The following is a 21,493-nucleotide window of genomic DNA, read 5'->3' on the forward strand; positions in this document are numbered from 1 at the left end:
TCAAATAAATTTAACAACTTCAGTTAAATATAAATATAGAAACGGTTTTTGTTTTTTTACAGAAACAAGTGTAACGCTAGCATAGTTAAGAAATATGAAAAATTGTGTAAGAAAAGATATTTATTGTCTTCCTAGCAAATGAAAACAAAGACAAACTAGCCATTTTTAAAATAAATATCACATCAATATAGTTTAGTATATTAATTAAAAAAGATTATTAGCGTAATAAAATTATAAGTATAAATACCAAGTTTCAAATTATGTTTGAACTTAAATTTTTGTATGTGTAATATAATTATTATTATTTATAAGGATGCATGTAATATGTATTTTTCACTTTTATCGTTTCTTTTATTAATGTATTATTAATTCATACTTTCCTCAGTAGTTAATATAATTGAAAGATAATTCATGCGTATAGATGTGAGTAAGTATTTAGTCATTTTAAAACATAAAAAATTGTAAATTATGAAAAATTAAAATTATTAATAGTTAATTGTATATAGTAATATATTTATTGCAATATCTTGCAACTTTTATTATTGACATGTGAGATAAAAAAAAGGAAAAAATGTATGCTTGTTGAAAAAGAAATATATTTAAAATATATTTAAAAACTTAACATAAACTGTATTTATAAATTCTTTTTATGATTACAAATGAGCGAGAATTATCCAAAAATTTCAATAGTAAAAATCTTTTTATTCATTTCATAATATTCCTAATTGCGGCAGTACGAAATTATACTTACAGGCGACGAGCTAGAATAAAATGAAATAAAAGTTGAAGGGATAAATATTAATAATTTTGCGATTAAAATTAGAATAATGTTAACTGAAAGTTCAGATTATTAAACGAAAATTGATGTTATATTATGTACGTACATTACAGTATCTGTTAATATTATATCAATAACGATTTATCATTTTGGAATAAGTCCGTTTGATTTTTCTCTAACAATAATGAAAAATTAATTATGACGCTTATAATTTGTTACAATTATGTAAATAAATAAAATAATTAATGAAAAATATCTAATTTTATTCTAAATTTTAGTTGGTATTCAAAAGTCAAATGCTTAAGAATCTTGAACATTTCCATCTAAAGTTCGCAATAGAAAAAAATATGATATCGAAGCATGTAGAATCTGCAAATAAAAAACCAATATGTAATATTTTTACTAATGTTTATAAAGATTCCTAAGTCTTATTTATAATTTTTCCAGTTATTATAGAATAAAAGAATTATATAGTTTTGAATGTTCAATTTCACTTTTTTAATGTCAAATACTATATTTAATATTTAAAATATATTTTTTTCTTATTTAAAATAACAAATTAGTTTGAACCCACCTTTGAAAACATATCTAACCGCACAATTACGCAGCCACTAGCTATAAAACGTAATGGATTTTGCGACTGAATGATAAGAATGTCATTCATAAATCGTAAATCTCCAGTTTCTGGCCAATGAGCATTGTATATTGAATTGAGACATATTTCACTCTATAAATGTAATTAATGTCTTATTTAATATATAATATCGAATTTATTTAGGATATTATAATTTTAACTCTTATTTACGAATAATTATTAGCCAGTCTCATAAATTTTTATATTTTTAATGTAAAATAGTACTATACCAATTTAACTTTTTGTCGAATGAAAATTTGTATAATAGTTCACTTGCATATTTACATATAAGATAAAAAGCTTTTGATTCAATTTTATAATTCTAATGTGCAATAATATAACATTAGTCGGAAATAGTAAATATAACCAATTTTCGTACAAAATTTTTTTTTACAATTTTAAAATAATTCGATAGAAATAATAAATACTTACCTCGACAGCAATAATATTTCCAAACCAAGCATAAGTATAAGCTTGGACTAATTTTAAGAAGCAGTAACATATCAAATATATTGCTCTATAAACAGTCATATTCTGTATCTGTATTAAAAAATTTAATCATTAATACATACTACAATATGTAAAAAAATTTATAACTTATAGTTTTTCAGAAACGGAAGTTAAAGATGTTAAAACAAAATATTTAATTGTATTAATTCAATTTCGTCAATGAATTATGATTTACGATAAAAATTGTGCAACGCATTGATGCGTTTCTTGTACAGATCTGTAATTATTCATTACTAAAAATGAGACATATAAAACAGTGTGAACTACAAGACATAGTGAGTTTTTCATTTTGAATAAGATATTAAAAATAGTTTCGTACCCCAGTAGCTTGAAAAATAATAGCACACATAACTACGGCACATGTAACAGCCAGCCAAATTGCCAAGAAACCAAAAATTCGCTGCATTAAATGTTGAGAGTCAATGATTAGAATGTGCCTATCAATGCACTCTTTCAGGTCTTTTCTATAATTCTTACTTGAGATCAAACTCTCGAAACGAGCCGAAAGTAGCCTTAGCTCGCCAACCATATGCATGGCGTAAAGTCCAAATACGGAGTCAACTCCAACGGTTATACTCCAACAATAATAAGCACTAAGTATTTCAAATACATAGATGGACCAATGAACGGCTCCTCCTAATAGCGAAATAAAATAGCATAATTATTTACAAATATCCGTCTTTTTGTCTATACATTCATGTGTAATATAGTTAGTTAGATTTTTCAGTAAATATATTTCTGGCCAAAAAGCAGTATAGTTTGAAAACACTTACATTTATAAATATTTTGGCTATAAAACAGTTCAAAATATATATATATATATATATATATATATATTGATACTTGAATGTCGATAAAATTCTGAATATAATGTCAAAAGGTACAATATATTTCAACATTACGTTACATCAATTACATATTATATTAGGCATTTTAATTTTATTACTGATATATATATATATATATATATAAGCATTAATTTTATTACTCGAAAATATTTTAAAAAAGAAAAAAAAATAATTACAATTTTAAACGAAATAAAATAAAAGCTATCATATCAATGACTTTTCCTCATCTATAATATTTATAATGAGGATTGTATATTTTGTCAGAAAAAGATAATTCGTAACATAATCAAGAAATTATTGTTCGGTATTAAAAATGTATCTTAAAAATATACAAAAATACAAATACATTATGATGGAAAATACCAAGTTCGTAGTTGAATGGTATAAGTTGCGGCAATGCCCTTACGTATTTGCCATGTCTCAGCATCAACATTGGGGTGAGCATCAACATAGTTAAATTCAAAGCAACCGAATAATCAAAGATGTAAAAGAATTTCGAAAACTCTGAAAAATGGGCCAGCAAATACGGACGAAATTTTGGAATTTGAAGATCCTTTTCGAAATGAGCGGAGATTCCTTTATTGAGACTCAACAAGTCATTTTTGCGAAGAGCCAAAATGCATACCTATTTTATTAGTCGAAATTATTTCATCGTACAAAAACATTAAATTTTCCAAATAATTTTTTATATTATTCGAAAGCACAAATTGATCGATATAATTAAGCTAGCCTGAAGCAAACTTAAAGCTAATATTTTATCTAGAATGCTGTTCTACATTTATTTATATAATTATATATAAGAGCTTGTAAATTTTAAAGAATTGAAAAACTAAATGGTTATTTTTAATTTTGTGGACTCTATTTGTTTGAATTTAATCAGAAATTCATCAATTATACATTTATTTCAAATTTCATTCGTTCACTGTATTTCGATAAAGCAATCATCGATAAAAAATTGAATATTTTCTATTAATTTTAAATGCATTCCTATATTTCTTACCTTAAGACAAGCTGATGCAAAGCTGATCATCAACCCTAAACCTCTTGTCAAAATATTGATGTTACTAATATTACTGATACAAAAAGCAATGATACCATAGGTTGTACAGCCACTCGATACCGCAGAACAAATACTCAGAAAATTTTTTAAGTTCTTTGGATGCTTTTGATAATCTGGCCAAAGACCAGAGCCAATGAGCAAAAATTTTATATTATTCTTGTACTTTTCGTATTTCTTCACCTCATATTCCATCATTGTTATATACTGATATATCTTTATTATAAAAAATATGCGCGATAACTATGGCTTAAGTATCGAGGGAAAAACTTGGTTAATAAACATTTAAATCTTCATAGAGTAGGATTAGGTACATTATGCAGTTTGAACTTTGTAGCAATTTAACTTCGTTAAGTGTAGTCTCAAAGTAAGAAAGGTAGGGATGGCATAGATGTTTGGAAGGGGAAAGTAACTGTTTAGTTGGTTAGATAAGTATCGAGATGTAAGAAGTCGAAGAAACAATGTAAGATTTTTTCTACATCAGTAATTATTTTATAATAATACTATATTTGTTCAATTTTATTTTAAATAAATCGAAATACAATGTTATGGCAATATAATTTATTATTTACTTTTATAATAATATAGATAAAAATGTAAATATGCTTTTAGGAAACGAGTGAAATTCAAAATATTTTACTATTAAATTTTTTAAAAATTCATCAAGCACTGATTTTATTTTTAATAAAAATATTATAATTATATTAAATTCCAAATAATTAAATTGTAGATCATTAACAAGATTAATTTTAGCGAATTATCTATCATAAAATTTTTGAAGACGATTTATTACATTTTAATTCATAATACCATTTGAAATTATTTATAAATTATAAATAGTTTACAAAAAATAATAGACAAATTAATTAATTAAAATATCCTATTATAATTGATATTTATTAAATATCGACGCACTAGAGTAATCAGTCGTGTCTCATCGATGTGCATGTTTCTTTAATCAATTAAATAAACAAAATTAATTAACTGTCCCACTTTATTCGATATCTTAATTAATCAAAAAGCTTTTATTAGAATTTTAGAAAAAACTTTATTAGAATTTTTATGCTAATAAAGTTAATAAGATAAAGATAACGAATATTATTTTTCCAAATTGAATTAATTGTGAATATACAGTGAGTCAGTTGTAAATATTAAAAAAAAAAAAAAAAAATTAATTGAATAGACAAATGTTTGAAAATAAAAAATCGTAATCAATAAAATAAAAATAATTTAATATCAACTTTTCATGTTTATAAATAATTTATAAACAATATAATGTAACGTTATTTTAACGGATGAAATAGAAAATGAAATAGGAAGAAAATAGATTAGAAATTTTTTCAATGATCATATTCTTAGCTTTAATTGGTAAAGTATAATTAAAATTAAAATAAAATTATATAATTTATATTCATATTTATACTAATGAATATTTATTAAACAATTTTTTATTAAAGAAATTTGTTAAATTAATAATTTTAATACAATTACATATTACAAATTTATAGATACAAATAAAATTACACAGTTCGATAAAATTACATAATACAATGTTATATATATAGATCTTATCTAATAATTTATACAAAATTATAATTAGTTGTTACATATTAGTAATAGCATTACATCGATGTGAGCAATTAAATTTTGTCATTATTTGAAAAATGTATCTGAAGATGTAAATTATCAAATTAACTATTTTTCTATCGACATTATAATATAAATATAAATTAATGAAATTTAGTATTTAACTTATATTTGCCCAGCTAAATCTAATCTTATGTTAAAATATTGATTAACACTATCTTCTATACTATTTTATTAAATAATTATTTTGTTGAAATTTGAAAGCAGATTATATTATTTTATTGGTTGCAACATAGTCAGTTGTGATAGGATTTGGAAGTATAAAAAATTGTTTAACTTTTATAAGTAGAATTACACGATGCTAGACATTATAATTGTATACATTTAAAAATATTTTATTTGTTTATAATCATATATTAATTAAATAAGAATCAATATAAATTTTTAATATTAAAGATATTTACTAAATTTACTAAAATTAATGTACAATACTTGATCGTGGATAAAAACATCAACGGTAAAAGATATTTTAATTTAACTTCTATATCTTAAAATATTAACCATTATTATTATTATTATTATTATTATTATTATTATTATTATTATTATTGTTGTTGTTGTTGTTGTTGTTGTTGTTGTTGTTGTTATTATTATTATTATACAAATTCAATGCGTAATATTCATTAACAAATATTATAAACTATAAGGTATATAAGTTTTTAGGAGATACAATATGACATTAAAGTGATTTGTTGCAAATTAAAGAAATTGTTTTTACGATAATCAGTAATCTATCATAATAATATAATCATAAGGTTGAATTACTGTTATATTTTCAATTTAATAGATTAATTATAATTATTGATCTTTGTTTCTGTATAAAAATTATAGTTCAAAATTAATCTTACATTTATGAATATTTCATGCCCAATATTTCATACATATAATAATTCGTTAAATCTGTAGCTTTTACATTATTTCTATGTTTTATGTCGATATTTTATAAATATAGAGTATATATAAACTTAATATTATAATATTAATTTTAAACATACGATATTAATCAAAAGGTATTATTGACATGATTTATATAGTTTTCATATATTCGTATTGTAAAAATATACTAAATAGTCTGAAAATAAATGAATTAACTAAATATGAAAAAATAGGTTTCATTCTATTAAAAAATTAGTATCTTACTGATTATATTTAATAATTAAACGAAAATGTTATTGCTTAAAGTCGCCAATTCTCAAAATATTACATGTACAATTTGCATTTAATCTAGTAATAATCTTTTGTAATAAGGAAGTGTGAAAGACATTAAATTCTGTCGATACATCATGATAGAATTGAGAGTTCTTATGAAATGTTAAATAGATTTTTTAAAAGAATTTTACAAGACTATAATATTTATTTAAAAATTTTAATAGACTATAAATTTTATATATTATTGAATTAAAGCATAAAATATTATACACCCGTAATATTATAGATGATTGTACTCAATAAATACTCAATAATTACTCAATAAATACCATTATTTTTATTTTAAATATAATATTATATTACTATGTGCATAAATATATATATATAATTAAACAAGAATTTAGCATATAATGAATTTGGTAAACAATTAAGTAAAAAATTTGACAAAATTAATTTAATTTATAATACAGCTAAATTATAATAATAGTTGAGAATTATAATCTTTATTTTTTAAACTTGATAATAATTTCATTAAAATTGTTTAAAAAAAAATAATAATAATAACATAAAATAGATTGACCCATGATTAAAGCATCTAGCAAACTATCCGCTACTAAAATTATTATCGTATTGATTTATTTGAATTATCTTATAGTTTTATACAAGTCATGATACATAATCAAAATTATTCTCTATTATTCGAACTGGAATACCTTTTCCTATATCCACTCACACATGGCTACATACATATCAGCACGGTATATAAAAATTACAGGGAAAGATAGGGTTTTAATGAAAGCATAAACAAGTTTGCTAATATGATCCCTGGTTTTTCTCTTAAAGAAGAAAATTACCACGTGCCGGTTATTTTTATCTAAATTACTCTATACTACTTTTATATGCAAGTAAATCGATGTCTCGAATAGAAAAATTATTTTTATTCTGTCTGCAATAAGTTTTTAATATTCAAATTAAAATTATACCCCGAACAAAAGTTTAGCACAAAAAAGAAAAAAGTTTGATATCATAAAATAATCACTATCTTATTTAGCATTGATTATAATGACTAAGATTTATAATATTATATAATTGATAATTTATACGTAACAAGAAGCAATGGCAGCGATATTTTAATGCTCAGTACTTAAAATGGAATTAGTTACTCTTTTTTTTCTTTTTTGTGCTAAACTTTTGTTCGGGGTATAATTTTAATTTGAATATTAAAAACTTATTGCAGACAGAATAAAAATAATTTTATATAAGATTAATGTTATATAAGATCTTATTAGATGTTACGATTAATATGTAAGTTTCACTTTAGGCAAATGTTTTGAATTTTATGTTAAATTCATCCCCTCGATATATATATTAAATATCATAATGATAATATTTAAGAATAAATTAATTCATAATTGTATTTTAAGATTGAATTGAATTTTAATGTGAAATTTCGTTATTAAGATATGCATCGTTCATTTATATAATCATTTAAATAATTTATATTTATAAGTGCCCTATTAATTTAGAAATATAATATAGTAATGAAGTAAAATAAATGCATAGAATTAAGTAGATATGCAACAATAATTTTCTTATTCAATACAATTTTAAAAAGCAAAATAATATTTAATTATTATGTAATAAACATTAATTCAATTTGTTTCAATCCTACTTTTTCTTAGAAAATAGAATTATTTATTTAGTAAGGAATAATAATACATAATAATTTATTCTTCAAAATCCTTTGAATTCGTTATTAATTTCAGTATCAATTCAAATGGGAAATAAAATAACATTCATGTTGCATACGATATTATCGCTGTAAGATATTTAAATAATTAGATTAAAATAATAAATTCTTTCTTATTTTTCAATACCTTAGAGAAATTTAACTGAAGTAATAGCGAATTTTTTTTCCAATTAAAATTTATTGTATAATTCTATTATCAAATTATATTCTATTATAATGTTGCTTATGATATTCTGCAGCGTGTAGACCCTAAAAAAAGCTTTTCAAAATGGATTTTCTAGAAAAATAGAAATTCCGTTTTATCAATAATTAATTTATATAAAACTTATTAAGACTACGCTTTTGTCAATCGTTTACGTAAAGAGTTAATTTTCTTCCCATATTGATGTAATACCGTATTTACTCAATAAATTAAAAAATCAATTATTTGTTTTATACTTTAAAAACCAGTTCTTTTAACGAAATCCAATAGAAAATTATAATATTATAAGATACAAACAAACAAATAAAAAACAAAAATTGAAATTAGTAATTTCATTGAAAAATATTTTGTACATTTGGTACAATAATTGTAATAATGAATTATTAGGGACAATTATTGTGGCCTTCTGACGGCTTATGACTCAAAAATATTAATTTACGTAGCAATATTTAGATTATTAGTATATACCACACAATTCATCGAATGTATTAGGTGATGAAATCAGATAAAATACACAATTGAGTCTAAGGAAAACGAATAAAAGCGATATTATATAAAACGGATCAATAACTACTAAAGCAGTCAAGGAAAGCGAGAAAATTTTTTTGAAAATATATAACATTAAAATGCCATGAAACAAGAAGTGAAGTATCTATCGCTAGGATGTGTTAATCAATTCGGATAAATCAAAAATAGAAATCGTAGATCGTGAACAGATATGACAATTAAGGTGAAAAGATAAGAGATACGGAGCAGAAACTTAATTTCGTATATAATTTACATGTATTTATTTATAATATATAATATATATATATATATATATATATATGCGTGAACACGAAAATACGAAATACGTTAATTATCACATTAAATCAGGATGTTGTTGTAAAGTTTGTAACAAGAAAAAATAAGAGATAGTAGCGTGTAAAATCTGCGAACAAAGAAATACCAAAAAAAATTTCTTTTAAACGTGAAATTTTAAGAATAGAAATTTAATAAAATAATTTTTGATCATTTACAGTAAATCAGTTAGTAAAATTTATATATTCATAAATACATATATTAATAAGTATTTAATGAAACAAACACTTTTATTACTATTATAAGATATTTGTTTATTGTATAAATAAATTTTGAAATTCTAATACGTATTCTCTATTATGTCATTTCTAATAAGCAATGAATGTAATGATAATTAATATTTTAACAATATATATACAATTAAAATCATTAACAATATTCATGTAATATCATTATAACAACGTATCTACATGTATAACTGATAGCTACATATTGGGAGTAAATAAATGATTAATATCATTAAAGATCAAATAATTTAATTCTTTCATTTATTGAAAATTTTATTTATCGGTATTCATTTAATCATTTAATACAAGAACAACGATTACTTAAAAATTTCTAATTTAACTATTCAACCATAAATACAATTTACTTATATTATACATTTTTAAAGATTAGATGTAGATTTAAAAATCACTATTTAACAATGAGTATAGATATTTAATATAAATAATTTTCTAATAGACTTGATAAAATTAAATTATATAAAGAATACAAATTTATCGTGGAAGAAATTAAGACTTTAACTGTATACTAAGGATATAGTATCAAGGTATTGTATATTACCAATAATTAATTGTATATTAGTTTATCAAGGATAACAAATTACAGAATTGTTTTTAAAAAATAGAGCTTTTGCATTAATTTGTACAAATATATTTCAAAATGATACTGAAATAATACCAGAAATAGGGAATTTAGTAAACGTCGATCGGAACACTATTAATTCTGGTGAACTAGCGTATGGTTGGAGCACATATGAATAAAAAAAAATTTATATATAAATATGTGGTCAGTATTTATGAAAAGTTATCCAGTTATACTCAAGAAATCTCAAGCGTAATAAAAAATTCATCCTCGGAAAACTTTTTCTTACTCTTCAAAGTCCGATAAAAAAATATTTAAATAATCTTTAAACTACCAAAACGAACATTTTTGTGAAAATTAAATTTCTTCAAAAACAGTATTCAGCGCAATGTGCTAAAAACTCAAAGTATGCATTTAAATGTAATAAATATTTGATTTTCTATAATACATTTAGAATTATTAACTGAAATAAGCATAATTGTGTTGACAATCAATATTAATTACAATATTAATTTTAATTAATTTCTTGAATTAATCTCTTTAAATTACGAATTATTGTACGAATGCTTATAAATAATATTTAATAACAATAATGCTTTACTATTAATGAGTCATTTAATAACCAAATCCCATTGATATTAATTAACAAATAATTAATTCAATTTAATTAATAAATATAATTAATAAGTAATGCATAATCGAAGTGATACTAGTATTTGTTATTTTCATCAAAATCCATTCAATAGATAATAAATATTGTAACTATATTGGAAATAACATTTAAGTTTGTAAAATTAATTTATATTGCCTTCTAATCAGATTAACGTATAAAACGCAATCTGACTAATTAATTTATTATAATAATGATATTTAAGATAATCCATTAAACAATATAGATATGCTCTAAATAAAATTACTCAAATTTACCTTCAAAAACATATCTAAACGTACAGACATGCATCCCTTTGCTATAAAAATAAGTGGCTTCTGCGACAGTATAATGAGTACATCCTTCATAAAACATGTTTCACCGGATCCTGGCCAACTTGCTTTGTATATCGAATACAGACATATTTCACTCTGAAATATTATACATCACTTAAATTGAAAAAACAATGTGAATAATTAGATGATTTAATTTAATTTTTTACTTAAATTGAATGAAATTAGTATATTATGTATAAGAAAAATATTTTTTTTAATTAACTGTAATATGAAGATTTACAATATTTAGATATATGTTTTATATCCTTTTAAGATTAAGATATTACTAACATGTTCAAAAATATAATTTAACAAAAAATCATTAAAATATCTCGAGTATTTTGGATGGATAAAATAATATTTCAGAAATTAAACAGGACTATGTAAGAGAAGCTTACACGATGGTAAGAAAAATGTTATCGTTATAGCGATAAAATATTATCCACTCGAGTTTTTGACAGTATACGTCTAGTAATTGAAAATGTAAGTATAATATAAAATTTAAAATTGAAAAACTTTCTATTTCCTTTCTTAATAATATCTTATAATTATCATACTGAAAAGATAAAAATGTTTAGAGTTAATTGACTAAGAGTTCAAATAATTAATATTAATATAACATGTGTGGGCACTTAAATTCACATTAGACATTATTAATAACTTATGTATTTATCGAAAATATAGATTAATATTTACAAAACTTCGGTAAGTTCTATAATGCTTTTTATATTTCAGTATCTTAAAGAAAATAATAATATTAGTAAATAATAATAAATATATTAACTACCTCTACAGAAATGATATTTCCATACCAAGCGTAAGAATATCCTTGTACTAATTTTAAAACGAAATGACCAGTCCAATACATCAATTTTACAATGCTTTTATTTTTCGTCTGTGTGAAAGAAAAAAAAATGTGTTACAATCGTATGCAACGAAGTATGCCGAAAGAAAAGATCATTGAATTTATATTCAATGATATAATAATTCTATTTATTTATATAAATTTTCTTATGTTTAGCTGATCAGGTGCTACATCTCCGTATGTTAGTTTACAAACGTTTCCAATGAGCGACTGAACTGATGATATAATCTATTTTATTATATATCCACGTGAATAATATTTAATAATGTTATTTAATGATTTAATATTTTTGAATACACACACACGCACGCACGCACGCACGCACGCACGCACACACACACACACACACACACACACATATATATATATATATATATATATTCACTGACTATCTTAGTAAATCACATTTTACAAAATATTACCTTTCGATTAATCTTGACCGACTTATATTTATAATTTTATTTTCTTGTGTGTATGTAAAATGTTGATAAGTAATGTTAAAAAAAAAAAAATGGATAATTACCTGAGTAGCTTGAAAAACAATGCCACACATAGCAATGGCACAAGTAACAGCGAGCCATAAAGCTAAAAAGCTAAAGACTTGTTGCAATTTGCATCGAGATTGCATCAACAGAAAATGTTTATCAATACATTTTTTTAAATTCTTTTTATAATTGGTATTGAATTTTAAGCTCTGAAAGGCTGAGCCAAGTACTCTTAATTCTCCGACGATGTGTAAAGCATAGAGTCCAAAAACAGAATCGACACCACTGGTGACAGTCCATAAATAAAGTCCACCTAATATCTCAAATGCATATATTGACCAGTGAATAAATCCTCCTATCGAAGAAAATAAAACGCATCCCTTTATACTAAATGCATTATTCTTAAATAATTCGATAATTCAATATATTCGTAATTGTGAAATAATTTGATTTATCAGAGCCTTATATTTGTTTCTTACAATATCTTATTAAGCGAACAAAACTTTGATTTTATTTGTATTTTCAATTTTTTAAGCGGATGATAAATTGTAATCCAATTTATATTTATTATTAATATTATTAATGATTGATTTAATAAAATGGATTTTCAGTATAACTTAAATATTTTGTGAATATATATATATATATATATATATATATATTTACAACAAATATGCTAAATGCGTTAAGTGTACAGATGAATATAACAATGGATAAATCGACTTTACGTGACCTGGTTCGTAGCTGAATGGTAAAACTTGTGGATACGTTCTTACGTATTTGTTGTTCCTGAGGGCTAGTAAAGGCATGATGATAAGTAAGAAGATGCTTATACAAAGCAAAAAGTTGATAATATTGAACAATTTTGAGAATATTCGAAAATGCGCCAGTAAATGAGGCTGTAATTCGGGAACTTTAATATCATTTTCAAAAGTTGTCGATATGCCTTCGTTCAATTCTCGTATATGTTTTTCATGTATCACTAGAGTGCAAACCTATACAATTTTATACATTAGATTGACAAAAATATAATTTAAAATATTAATAATATCATACTAATTCGGTATTAAAGTCGGTAATTTCAACCTTGAAAGGTATTCGAGCTTAATTTTTTTTGTTTATAAACAAATATATAATACATACGTAAACAAATTTGTAACCACATTTATACGTATTCTGTTAAATGTACTTGTCTATCATTACTATATAGTTACTTTACTCTTATAAATGAGTTTGTTAATAATGTACAATGTATAAATGTTTTTATTGATAAAATTATAAAATTACCTTGATAAATGTAGTAAAAAATCCTATCATCAATCCTAAGCACCCAGTAACGATATTTATATTATTGACATTTTTAACCAAAAAAGCAACTATACAATAAAATATAAATCCACTTGTAAAAACTGAAATAATACTTAAAGATCTTCTCAAAATATATGGGTGTTTGCAAAAGGTTGGCCAAACGCCAGAAGCTATAAGCATAAGTTCAATGTAATTCTTGTAGTTCTCATATTTTTTAACTTCGTACTCCATGATCATATGATGAAGCTAATATCACTGTAAGTAATATAGTGAGTGCGAGCTCACTAAAATCGATATAAAAAAGTCTGTCGACAAAGTTTAGAATATTGGATGAAAGAGTTAACGCATATTATGAAATAAAAAGTTTGAGTTCTGTTAAAATATAAATTCAAGAGGAAGGGATGATGAGAATCAATGGAAGGGGAATAAACGGGCTTAGTTTGATAAGTGTACAGCTGCATGTATGACGTAAATTATACATTGTCCTTGTGAACTTATAGATAAAATATTTTTTTAAAATATTTTTTAAAATTATGTTTCTGAAGCTTAAAAGAGATGCTGACGAATTATAAAATACAGAAAGTAAATACGTAATTTGCTCCCAACAATTATATGGTCTCTTATTAAGTGAAATAATGCAAATTGGTAATGTTATTATTCATTTTTAAAAAATATCGTCCGGTATCGTTAATTACATAAACTTTCAATATAGGATTCATAGACATTTACGATTTAATTAAATGAAATTGGATACTTAATAGTAATTCAAATCTATAGACTAATAAAAATTACAAAATTATAATGCAATAAAGCTTCAATGATGTTAATTAAAACATAAAATAACTCTTAAAACAAAGTATTATAATCCATTAAGTACTTAATTACCATAAATAATTTCATATTGTAATATAGTTATTTAACCTAATCCCACTATGAAATGTCAAATAGATCTCAATAATAAATAATTTTTATATAATAATTTTTGTTTGCATTTATAACATAAAATCGGGGTAAATTTTACAAAATAAATTTTGTATTCATAATACAAGTATAATAAGCAGTGTTTTTAATTATTTAATTTTTCAATAAATCAATAACTGATATTTTCATTTTTAATAAAAAAGAGTAATTAAATAAATGGCTTAATTACAAAAGATGCAATATTATGATAATAATAAATGATATAAATTAAAAAACGGGATTTAAATATATACTTTACATACTGAAATTTTATATTTATATATATTAAATTAATTAAAAAATAAATGAAAGAAATAATTGAAATAAATAAAAGAAAATTGATTAAATAATTTTGTATTCAAAAAAATATTTGAAATTGCAAATATTTAATAGTTGCTTATACGAGTAAAAATAGATTTAATTTTGAGTATGAATTTTTCACATAAAAGTTATAATAAAATAAATTAAATGTTTTTTAAGACCCATTTGAAAATATTAATATGCAAAATGAAACAAATATAATTGTTTGTTTTCAAGAACAAATATACTAATACAGTTGTACAAACTCTTTAAATGAATTTATATGTATTTTTTAAATTATCATGAAAAACTAGTCAACAAATAATTGAGATAAATAAAATGAGACAAAGAACTTTGCCTTATATTAATATATATTCTAAAAATTATTACATATAATAATATCTAATACTGTAATAATAAATAATACCATGTTATATATAATAATTATTGGCCATCACAAAAATTGAGAAAATTTCTCATAGTAATTTTGAGGAATTTCATGAAAAATAGAAGTTTTTTACAACGGAAAAAAACGAAATAAAATGAAAGAAAACTGTTATGTGCATGAAAAATTCGGTTATAATTTCTTTATTAATTAATAAAAGTAATAAAAAAAAAAAAAATTGTTTTTCCATTTTTTTTTTTTTTTTTTTTTTTTTTTTTTTTTTACAACAATAACTTTATTGTCTATTAATGTGCAGATTGACAAAAAACGTTAAACAATCGATTCGCATTTAAAAAATTAAAAATATTAATCAATAAAGAAGATAAAATAAGGAAGATAAATTGAATTGATAAATTGAAAAGATAGATTGAAATAATCAGTTAAGATTTGTTATTTATTTAATAAAATTATTCTTCTTTATTTGTAATTACAACAATAATTATATTTATAATATATTTAATAAAATTATTCTTCTTTATTTGTAATTACAACAATAATACAGATTGAAAAATATATTATTAAAATAAAGATATGTAAAACACTTATGAAGAAGTCACGTTAAGTGTTTCTTCTAAAGTTCGCAGCAAGAAAAAGTATGATACAGAAGTATTTACTATCTAGAGTTAAAAAAATTTTTCAAATTGATTATTAAAATAATATGAAGTATATAATTAATATAAAGAAATAATAATATTTCGAATTTCAATTAAAGAATTTTAATTTACCTTAGAGAAAACATTCAACTCCAATATCATGACGCCTTTAGCATTGAATCGTAATGGCTTTTGGGACAAAATAATAAGTACATCGTTCATAAATTCGACACTACCCGAATCCGTCCAGTATGCGTTGTATATCGAATCCAAACAAATTTGACTCTAATTATTTCAATAAGAAGGAATTAATGCTTCTATTTCAAATTACGTTTCCTATATAGTTTCATTACAAAAACTAAGAATAGGCGAAATAAAAGATAAGCTTTTGTTATATGTATGGGATTAGAAATGCCTTTAAGTATATAAAATAAAAATAAAAATTAATTGCGGTTACTGAAATAATTGTAATAATTGATGAAACAAGACCTTAGACGATTAAACTTCTTGTTTCTTAAAAGAAAATGATTAAAGAATTGAATGCCACGTTTATTATAAGAAATTATGTTAGAATAAAACAGTTTTCGTATTAGCAAATACTTTGGAAATTGATATATCGAGGTTGATCGTAATGTAATGAATGTAATAAGTATTACGTTTATGAAAAATTAATTAAAACTCGTTTATAACTTTATTTTCCATATAAGGTATTTTATGTTCTAAGTACTTACTTCGACATAAATAATATTTCCAAACCAGGCATATGAATAAGCTTGCACTAGCTTCAAGAAGCTGTAGCAAATTAAGTAGCAAACTTTCAAAACGGTGAAGTGTTTGGTCTATATTGAATATAATTTAATGAATTATTCTCTTCGAGTTTTAAAATTTTTATAAAAAAAATTTATACCATCATCAGATATTGAATTTCAGAGATTTTACAATTTTACAGAAAAAAAAAGAGAAACGTTTTAGAAGCAACATTAAAATTTTCAAATTACTTTTTAAACTTGGTAATGCATCTTGTGATGTATTATATGATAGTTGATTTAAAAATATTAAATTTCTTTTAAAGTAAGAACGTGAGATATAAACGTACAATGTGGTCTTACAACTGATATTATAAATAACATTGATACATACCTCGGTAGCTTGGAAGATAAGAGCACATAGAACAAAGGCACATGAAATTGATAGGTGAATTGCCAGAAAACCAAAAATTCGCTCCAGTGTTTGCTTAGCTTTCATCAATTCAATGTGTCTGTCGATACAGTATTTCAATTCACATTTATAATTGTTACTAAATTTTAGATTTTTGAAGCGATGAGATAGTAACTTCAATTCCCCGACAATGTGCAAGGAATACATTCCAAAAACTGAGTCCCCGCCAGAAGTTGAGCACCAGAGAAAAAAACCAGAAATCACTTCGAATACGTAAATTAGCCAATGAACTAGTCCACCTATTACAGTTAACCAAATTTTATTAACAAACGTTTATAAATATTTAATAATTATGCGAGTTATGAAATTAAACGCGATTTAATGATAAATTCGTAGCTTTGTATTAAACTTAAATGAATGTTTATAATCATATTTATTATGGTAAATTTACAATGTTTTTGAATAATTATTTAATTCATAAATATTACAATTTACAATTATATATAATTTATGATGTCTTGTATTTTGTTTTTTAATTAAAATTATATTTATAATTATATAATTTACAATATTATTTATTTTTTAATATAAATCGAAAATTCATATTTAATTATCTCGATCAATATGAAAATGACGTTGATTTAATTAAATTTAGAAGTAAATTTAGTCAACGAAGCAAATTTCTAAATAGTTTAGCCAACAAAAATTAAATCATGTATTACGTTTAAAAAAAATTACTTGAAAAAAAGTAAAAGTAAATGTAATGTTAATTTATGCTAAGAGAATTTTTTTATTTTAGCGATCAAAGAATTTTAAATAAAATACTATTTTGTATGAAATTGTATTAAATGTAAATAATACAAATTTTAATTGCAATAATTTTTTGTAATTAAAATAAATTATCATTTTAATGAAAATCCTTTCAAAATATACATTTTGATAGCTTCATAAATATATGTTTTATTAAAAATCTTACTGATTATTCATAAGTTCAGAAGTTTATATTTATACCAATTATTAAATTCAAATAGATCGAAGTTTCAGTAATTAAAATAAGATTAAAATTATCTATTATTAAATACGTATTTGTTTTTGTCAACTACAACCACAACTAATCATTCGATCTATATTGTTTAATCAAAACACTACATCGTACTAAGTTAATCTTTATTATAGATTTGGCATTTTCATAAAGTTTTCATTTATTATTTTGATTATTTGGACTTTTTTTATGAATTTTAACTGTTACTTTTCTTTAAAAAAAAAAAAAAAAAAACAAAAAAAAAAAAAAAAATAGTGAAAATGTATGCAAGATCGATAATATAATTTTGAAGTTGATTTGTACTCATAAATTATTAAATTAATTAATAAATATTTATTTTTAGCTTATTATTATTAATGTAAGTGTTATGATAGGGTGAAATAAAATTATATTTATTTCAAGTATATCACAAATATAAAAATATTGTACTAAAACGTTTATTTGCTCAACAAAAATTAATTATCATTTTTAGTGCACTTAAGATAAATAAGTACAATAAATATAAAATCTGCACCTAATTCATAACTGAAGGGCATAACTTGTGGATACATCCTCACATATTTGCCATGGCTAATCAACGACAATGGAACAAGAGCATATAAAACTACATTCATCAAGACAGAGTAATTAAAGATGTAAAAGAACATGGAGAAAGTCGGTAAATGCGCCAATAAATGAAGCCGAAATTCGGGAATTTCCAAATCACGAGCAAAATATTTCGACAAGCCTTCGTTAAGACTTTGTAGATCTCTCTGATGTAATGACAGGAATATCACCTACTTAATAATTTAATATTTAATTTTCTTTGTAATTCAAATTTATTTAAGATAAATAAATGCATAATTACCAAGTCTTCTTGTAAAGTATCGATTAATAATTATATCATTAATAATTTTATAATGTTATATAAATAGGTGTCGATAACATTTATTGTGAAATTAACTATAAAATAGAACACGTTTCAATATATAAATATTTATTGCACTTTTCTTTTATTATATTACAAAGATTTTACAATGGTTCATTTAATAAATCAAAATTTATATTGTAATATTAATTTTAATCCAATTTATTGGAAATCTATGAAATAATTACATTAAGCTTTAAAATATTTCATAAATAAAACATTAAAATACCCGTACAACAGAGTAGATTCTAATTCTAATTTTATATTTTAAAAACAACAATGAAATAATAAACCAATTGTCATATATATAAACATTTTTTTTTCAATTGTTCTAATTAAGAAATATGTAAATATATGTATAATAAATAAGTTTTTCTTAATTAAGATATATGTAATCTATTTTATAATTAATTATTATTCAAGCGATATAAAAAATTATTAAATGCTTATAAATGAGATTTTTAACGTCTCAGATATTTTACAATACGAATGTTAAAAGTGTGTGCTAGTCTCTCTAGCATAACAAATAATATTTGGTGTAATTAAATTGTAAAAACATATATATATATATATATATATATATATATATATATATATAGTTAAAATAGTAAATATAAAAAATAGATATTGATATATTGAATTTCATTGAAATTCAATGATAGATTGCAGTTGCTTAAATATTGAAACTGAACACTATTAAACGTCTTACCTATGGAATGGCGATAATTGATATTTATATTCTCGTGTACTTATAATAAAAATTGTAATTATTATTTATGCACTGTATAAACTGTTTATATTACCTTTACAGTAACCGTAAAGAAGCTCATAAAAGGTCCTAAGCCGCTTGTTAGGCGATTGATATTTGTTGCATTATTTAGGCAGAATAATAATGTCCCGAAAGATATGAAAATGGCCGAAAAGCCAACGCACATACTCAAAAATATTCTAAATGCATTTGGATATTTTTTAGAATTCGGCCACAAGCCCGAACATACGAGCAAATATTTAATGTAACATTGATATTTCTTGTATTTCTTCAATTTTTCTTCCATTGTGTCGTTTCAATAAATGCACTTTCTAACTATAAGATGTATACGCGATAACTGCAATGAGTTAAGTGAATCGATGAAATCATCTTATGATAAACTTTCAAATTCTTAGGATTGCTTGTCATTTCATGAATCTTTAATTTGCCGTTCACTTCGACTTTTTGAAGTATAGTTAAAGAAATTGAAATCAATGAGTGTGGTAGAAGAAATCCTACAGCTTAGTAATTTCATAGTGAAAAAAGTCATAAGTAGTTAAGCTATATAATCTAATTGTTAATAAATATTCAATGATTCTATCTAATAGTGATAAATTTTATATTTTAATTCATTATATTTTAATAGAATTTATTCGATTTGTATTTTTTCAATATAAAAATAAACGTGGGTATGAAAAAAATTAGAGATTTAAATGATTTTTTTTTTACTAAATTTACTATGGCGTAAGATTTTATATTTTATAACATCTTTTGAAATTTTTATAACTTAAAAATTATCATTTTCAAGTACCATTTACAAATGTTTTAATCACAGATTTCAAATAAATAAACGGTCATATTATTCATCAGTTTAAATTTCAATTAACGACTGAAGAACTAATGATTATGAAGAATAATAATAAATATTAACTATTGATTAATTAAATGTTGTAAACATTTAAATATATATGAAATATAAAAAATCAATAATAATTTGTTTTTTTTTTTATATATAAAACATAATAATAATTATAATTTATTCTTAAGAATATAAATAATCTTAAATAAATGTGTGACATTTAATATTCATTTCTTCATAACTCATTCTAAAATTTGAAGGAAAAAGTATTTTAATTTTACAATAAAATTTTAGGAAAATATTCTATTCTTTTTAATAAAGAAAATACACAATTTAATTAATTTAATATAAAAACATACCAAATAAAAAAATTATTAATTTTATAAATTTTATATATTTAATACAAAATATAATAACTATTAATAAATCATTATTTGAAAACGTATATTTTTATATTAATTTTATAATAAATGTCCTAGTAATAATAGATACGTTATGTTACTAATAAAATAATTATAATTAATTAATTTTGCTTTTAAAATGTATAATTTATATTAAAAAAGTCTAGTTATACTTCTGTAAAAATACTTTTAATA

At 22.1% G+C, this 21,493-nt stretch overlaps 3 protein-coding genes across 3 annotated transcripts; all 3 read right to left on the bottom strand.

Moving 5' to 3' along the window:
- Positions 1 to 1,078: 1,078 nt before the first annotated feature.
- LOC105365131 (odorant receptor 13a-like) lies at positions 1,079 to 4,025 on the bottom strand. The gene is made up of 6 exons (XM_011503226.1): positions 3,771 to 4,025; positions 3,134 to 3,395; positions 2,242 to 2,558; positions 1,845 to 1,952; positions 1,353 to 1,505; positions 1,079 to 1,147 (listed from the first exon to the last, which is right to left on the bottom strand). The coding sequence occupies exons 1-6, from the start codon at positions 4,023 to 4,025 to the stop codon at positions 1,079 to 1,081; spliced, it is 1,164 nt and encodes a 387-aa protein (XP_011501528.1).
- Positions 4,026 to 9,437: 5,412 nt separating this feature from the next.
- LOC105365132 (odorant receptor 4-like) lies at positions 9,438 to 14,116 on the bottom strand. Its single transcript, XM_011503227.1, has 6 exons — positions 13,865 to 14,116; positions 13,311 to 13,572; positions 12,616 to 12,932; positions 12,015 to 12,122; positions 11,171 to 11,323; positions 9,438 to 9,506 (listed from the first exon to the last, which is right to left on the bottom strand). Exons 1-6 carry the CDS (start codon positions 14,114 to 14,116, stop codon positions 9,438 to 9,440), a joined length of 1,161 nt encoding a protein of 386 aa, XP_011501529.1.
- Positions 14,117 to 16,132: 2,016 nt separating this feature from the next.
- LOC105365133 (odorant receptor 13a-like) lies at positions 16,133 to 20,386 on the bottom strand. The gene is made up of 6 exons (XM_011503228.1): positions 20,094 to 20,386; positions 18,863 to 19,159; positions 17,324 to 17,644; positions 16,915 to 17,022; positions 16,316 to 16,468; positions 16,133 to 16,207 (listed from the first exon to the last, which is right to left on the bottom strand). Exons 1-6 carry the CDS (start codon positions 20,343 to 20,345, stop codon positions 16,133 to 16,135), a joined length of 1,206 nt encoding a protein of 401 aa, XP_011501530.1. The 5' UTR covers positions 20,346 to 20,386.
- Positions 20,387 to 21,493: the final 1,107 nt, after the last annotated feature.

Source organism: Ceratosolen solmsi, unplaced genomic scaffold (assembly GCF_000503995.2).
Source record: "Ceratosolen solmsi marchali unplaced genomic scaffold, CerSol_1.0 scaffold45, whole genome shotgun sequence".
Lineage (NCBI taxonomy): Eukaryota > Metazoa > Arthropoda > Insecta > Hymenoptera > Agaonidae > Ceratosolen > Ceratosolen solmsi.

Coding starts and splice junctions, on each gene's coding strand:
- LOC105365132 (XM_011503227.1), bottom strand. CDS start 14,116: ATGGAGTACGAAGTTAAAAAATATGAGAACTACAAGAATTACATTGAA. Junction 13,573..13,864: donor TTTTTACTACATTTATCAAG/GTAATTTTATAA, acceptor AAAATTGTATAG/GTTTGCACTCTAGTGATACA. Junction 11,324..12,014: donor GAAATATCATTTCTGTAGAG/GTAGTTAATATA, acceptor ATAATATTTCAG/AGTGAAATATGTCTGTATTC.
- LOC105365133 (XM_011503228.1), bottom strand. CDS start 20,345: ATGGAAGAAAAATTGAAGAAATACAAGAAATATCAATGTTACATTAAA. Junction 17,023..17,323: donor TTATCTTCCAAGCTACCGAG/GTATGTATCAAT, acceptor TATTCAATATAG/ACCAAACACTTCACCGTTTT. Junction 16,208..16,315: donor AGTTGAATGTTTTCTCTAAG/GTAAATTAAAAT, acceptor TTTTAACTCTAG/ATAGTAAATACTTCTGTATC.
- LOC105365131 (XM_011503226.1), bottom strand. CDS start 4,025: ATGATGGAATATGAGGTGAAGAAATACGAAAAGTACAAGAATAATATA. Junction 3,396..3,770: donor TTGCATCAGCTTGTCTTAAG/GTAAGAAATATA, acceptor CTAATAAAATAG/GTATGCATTTTGGCTCTTCG. Junction 2,559..3,133: donor ACCATTCAACTACGAACTTG/GTATTTTCCATC, acceptor TTTCGCTATTAG/GAGGAGCCGTTCATTGGTCC.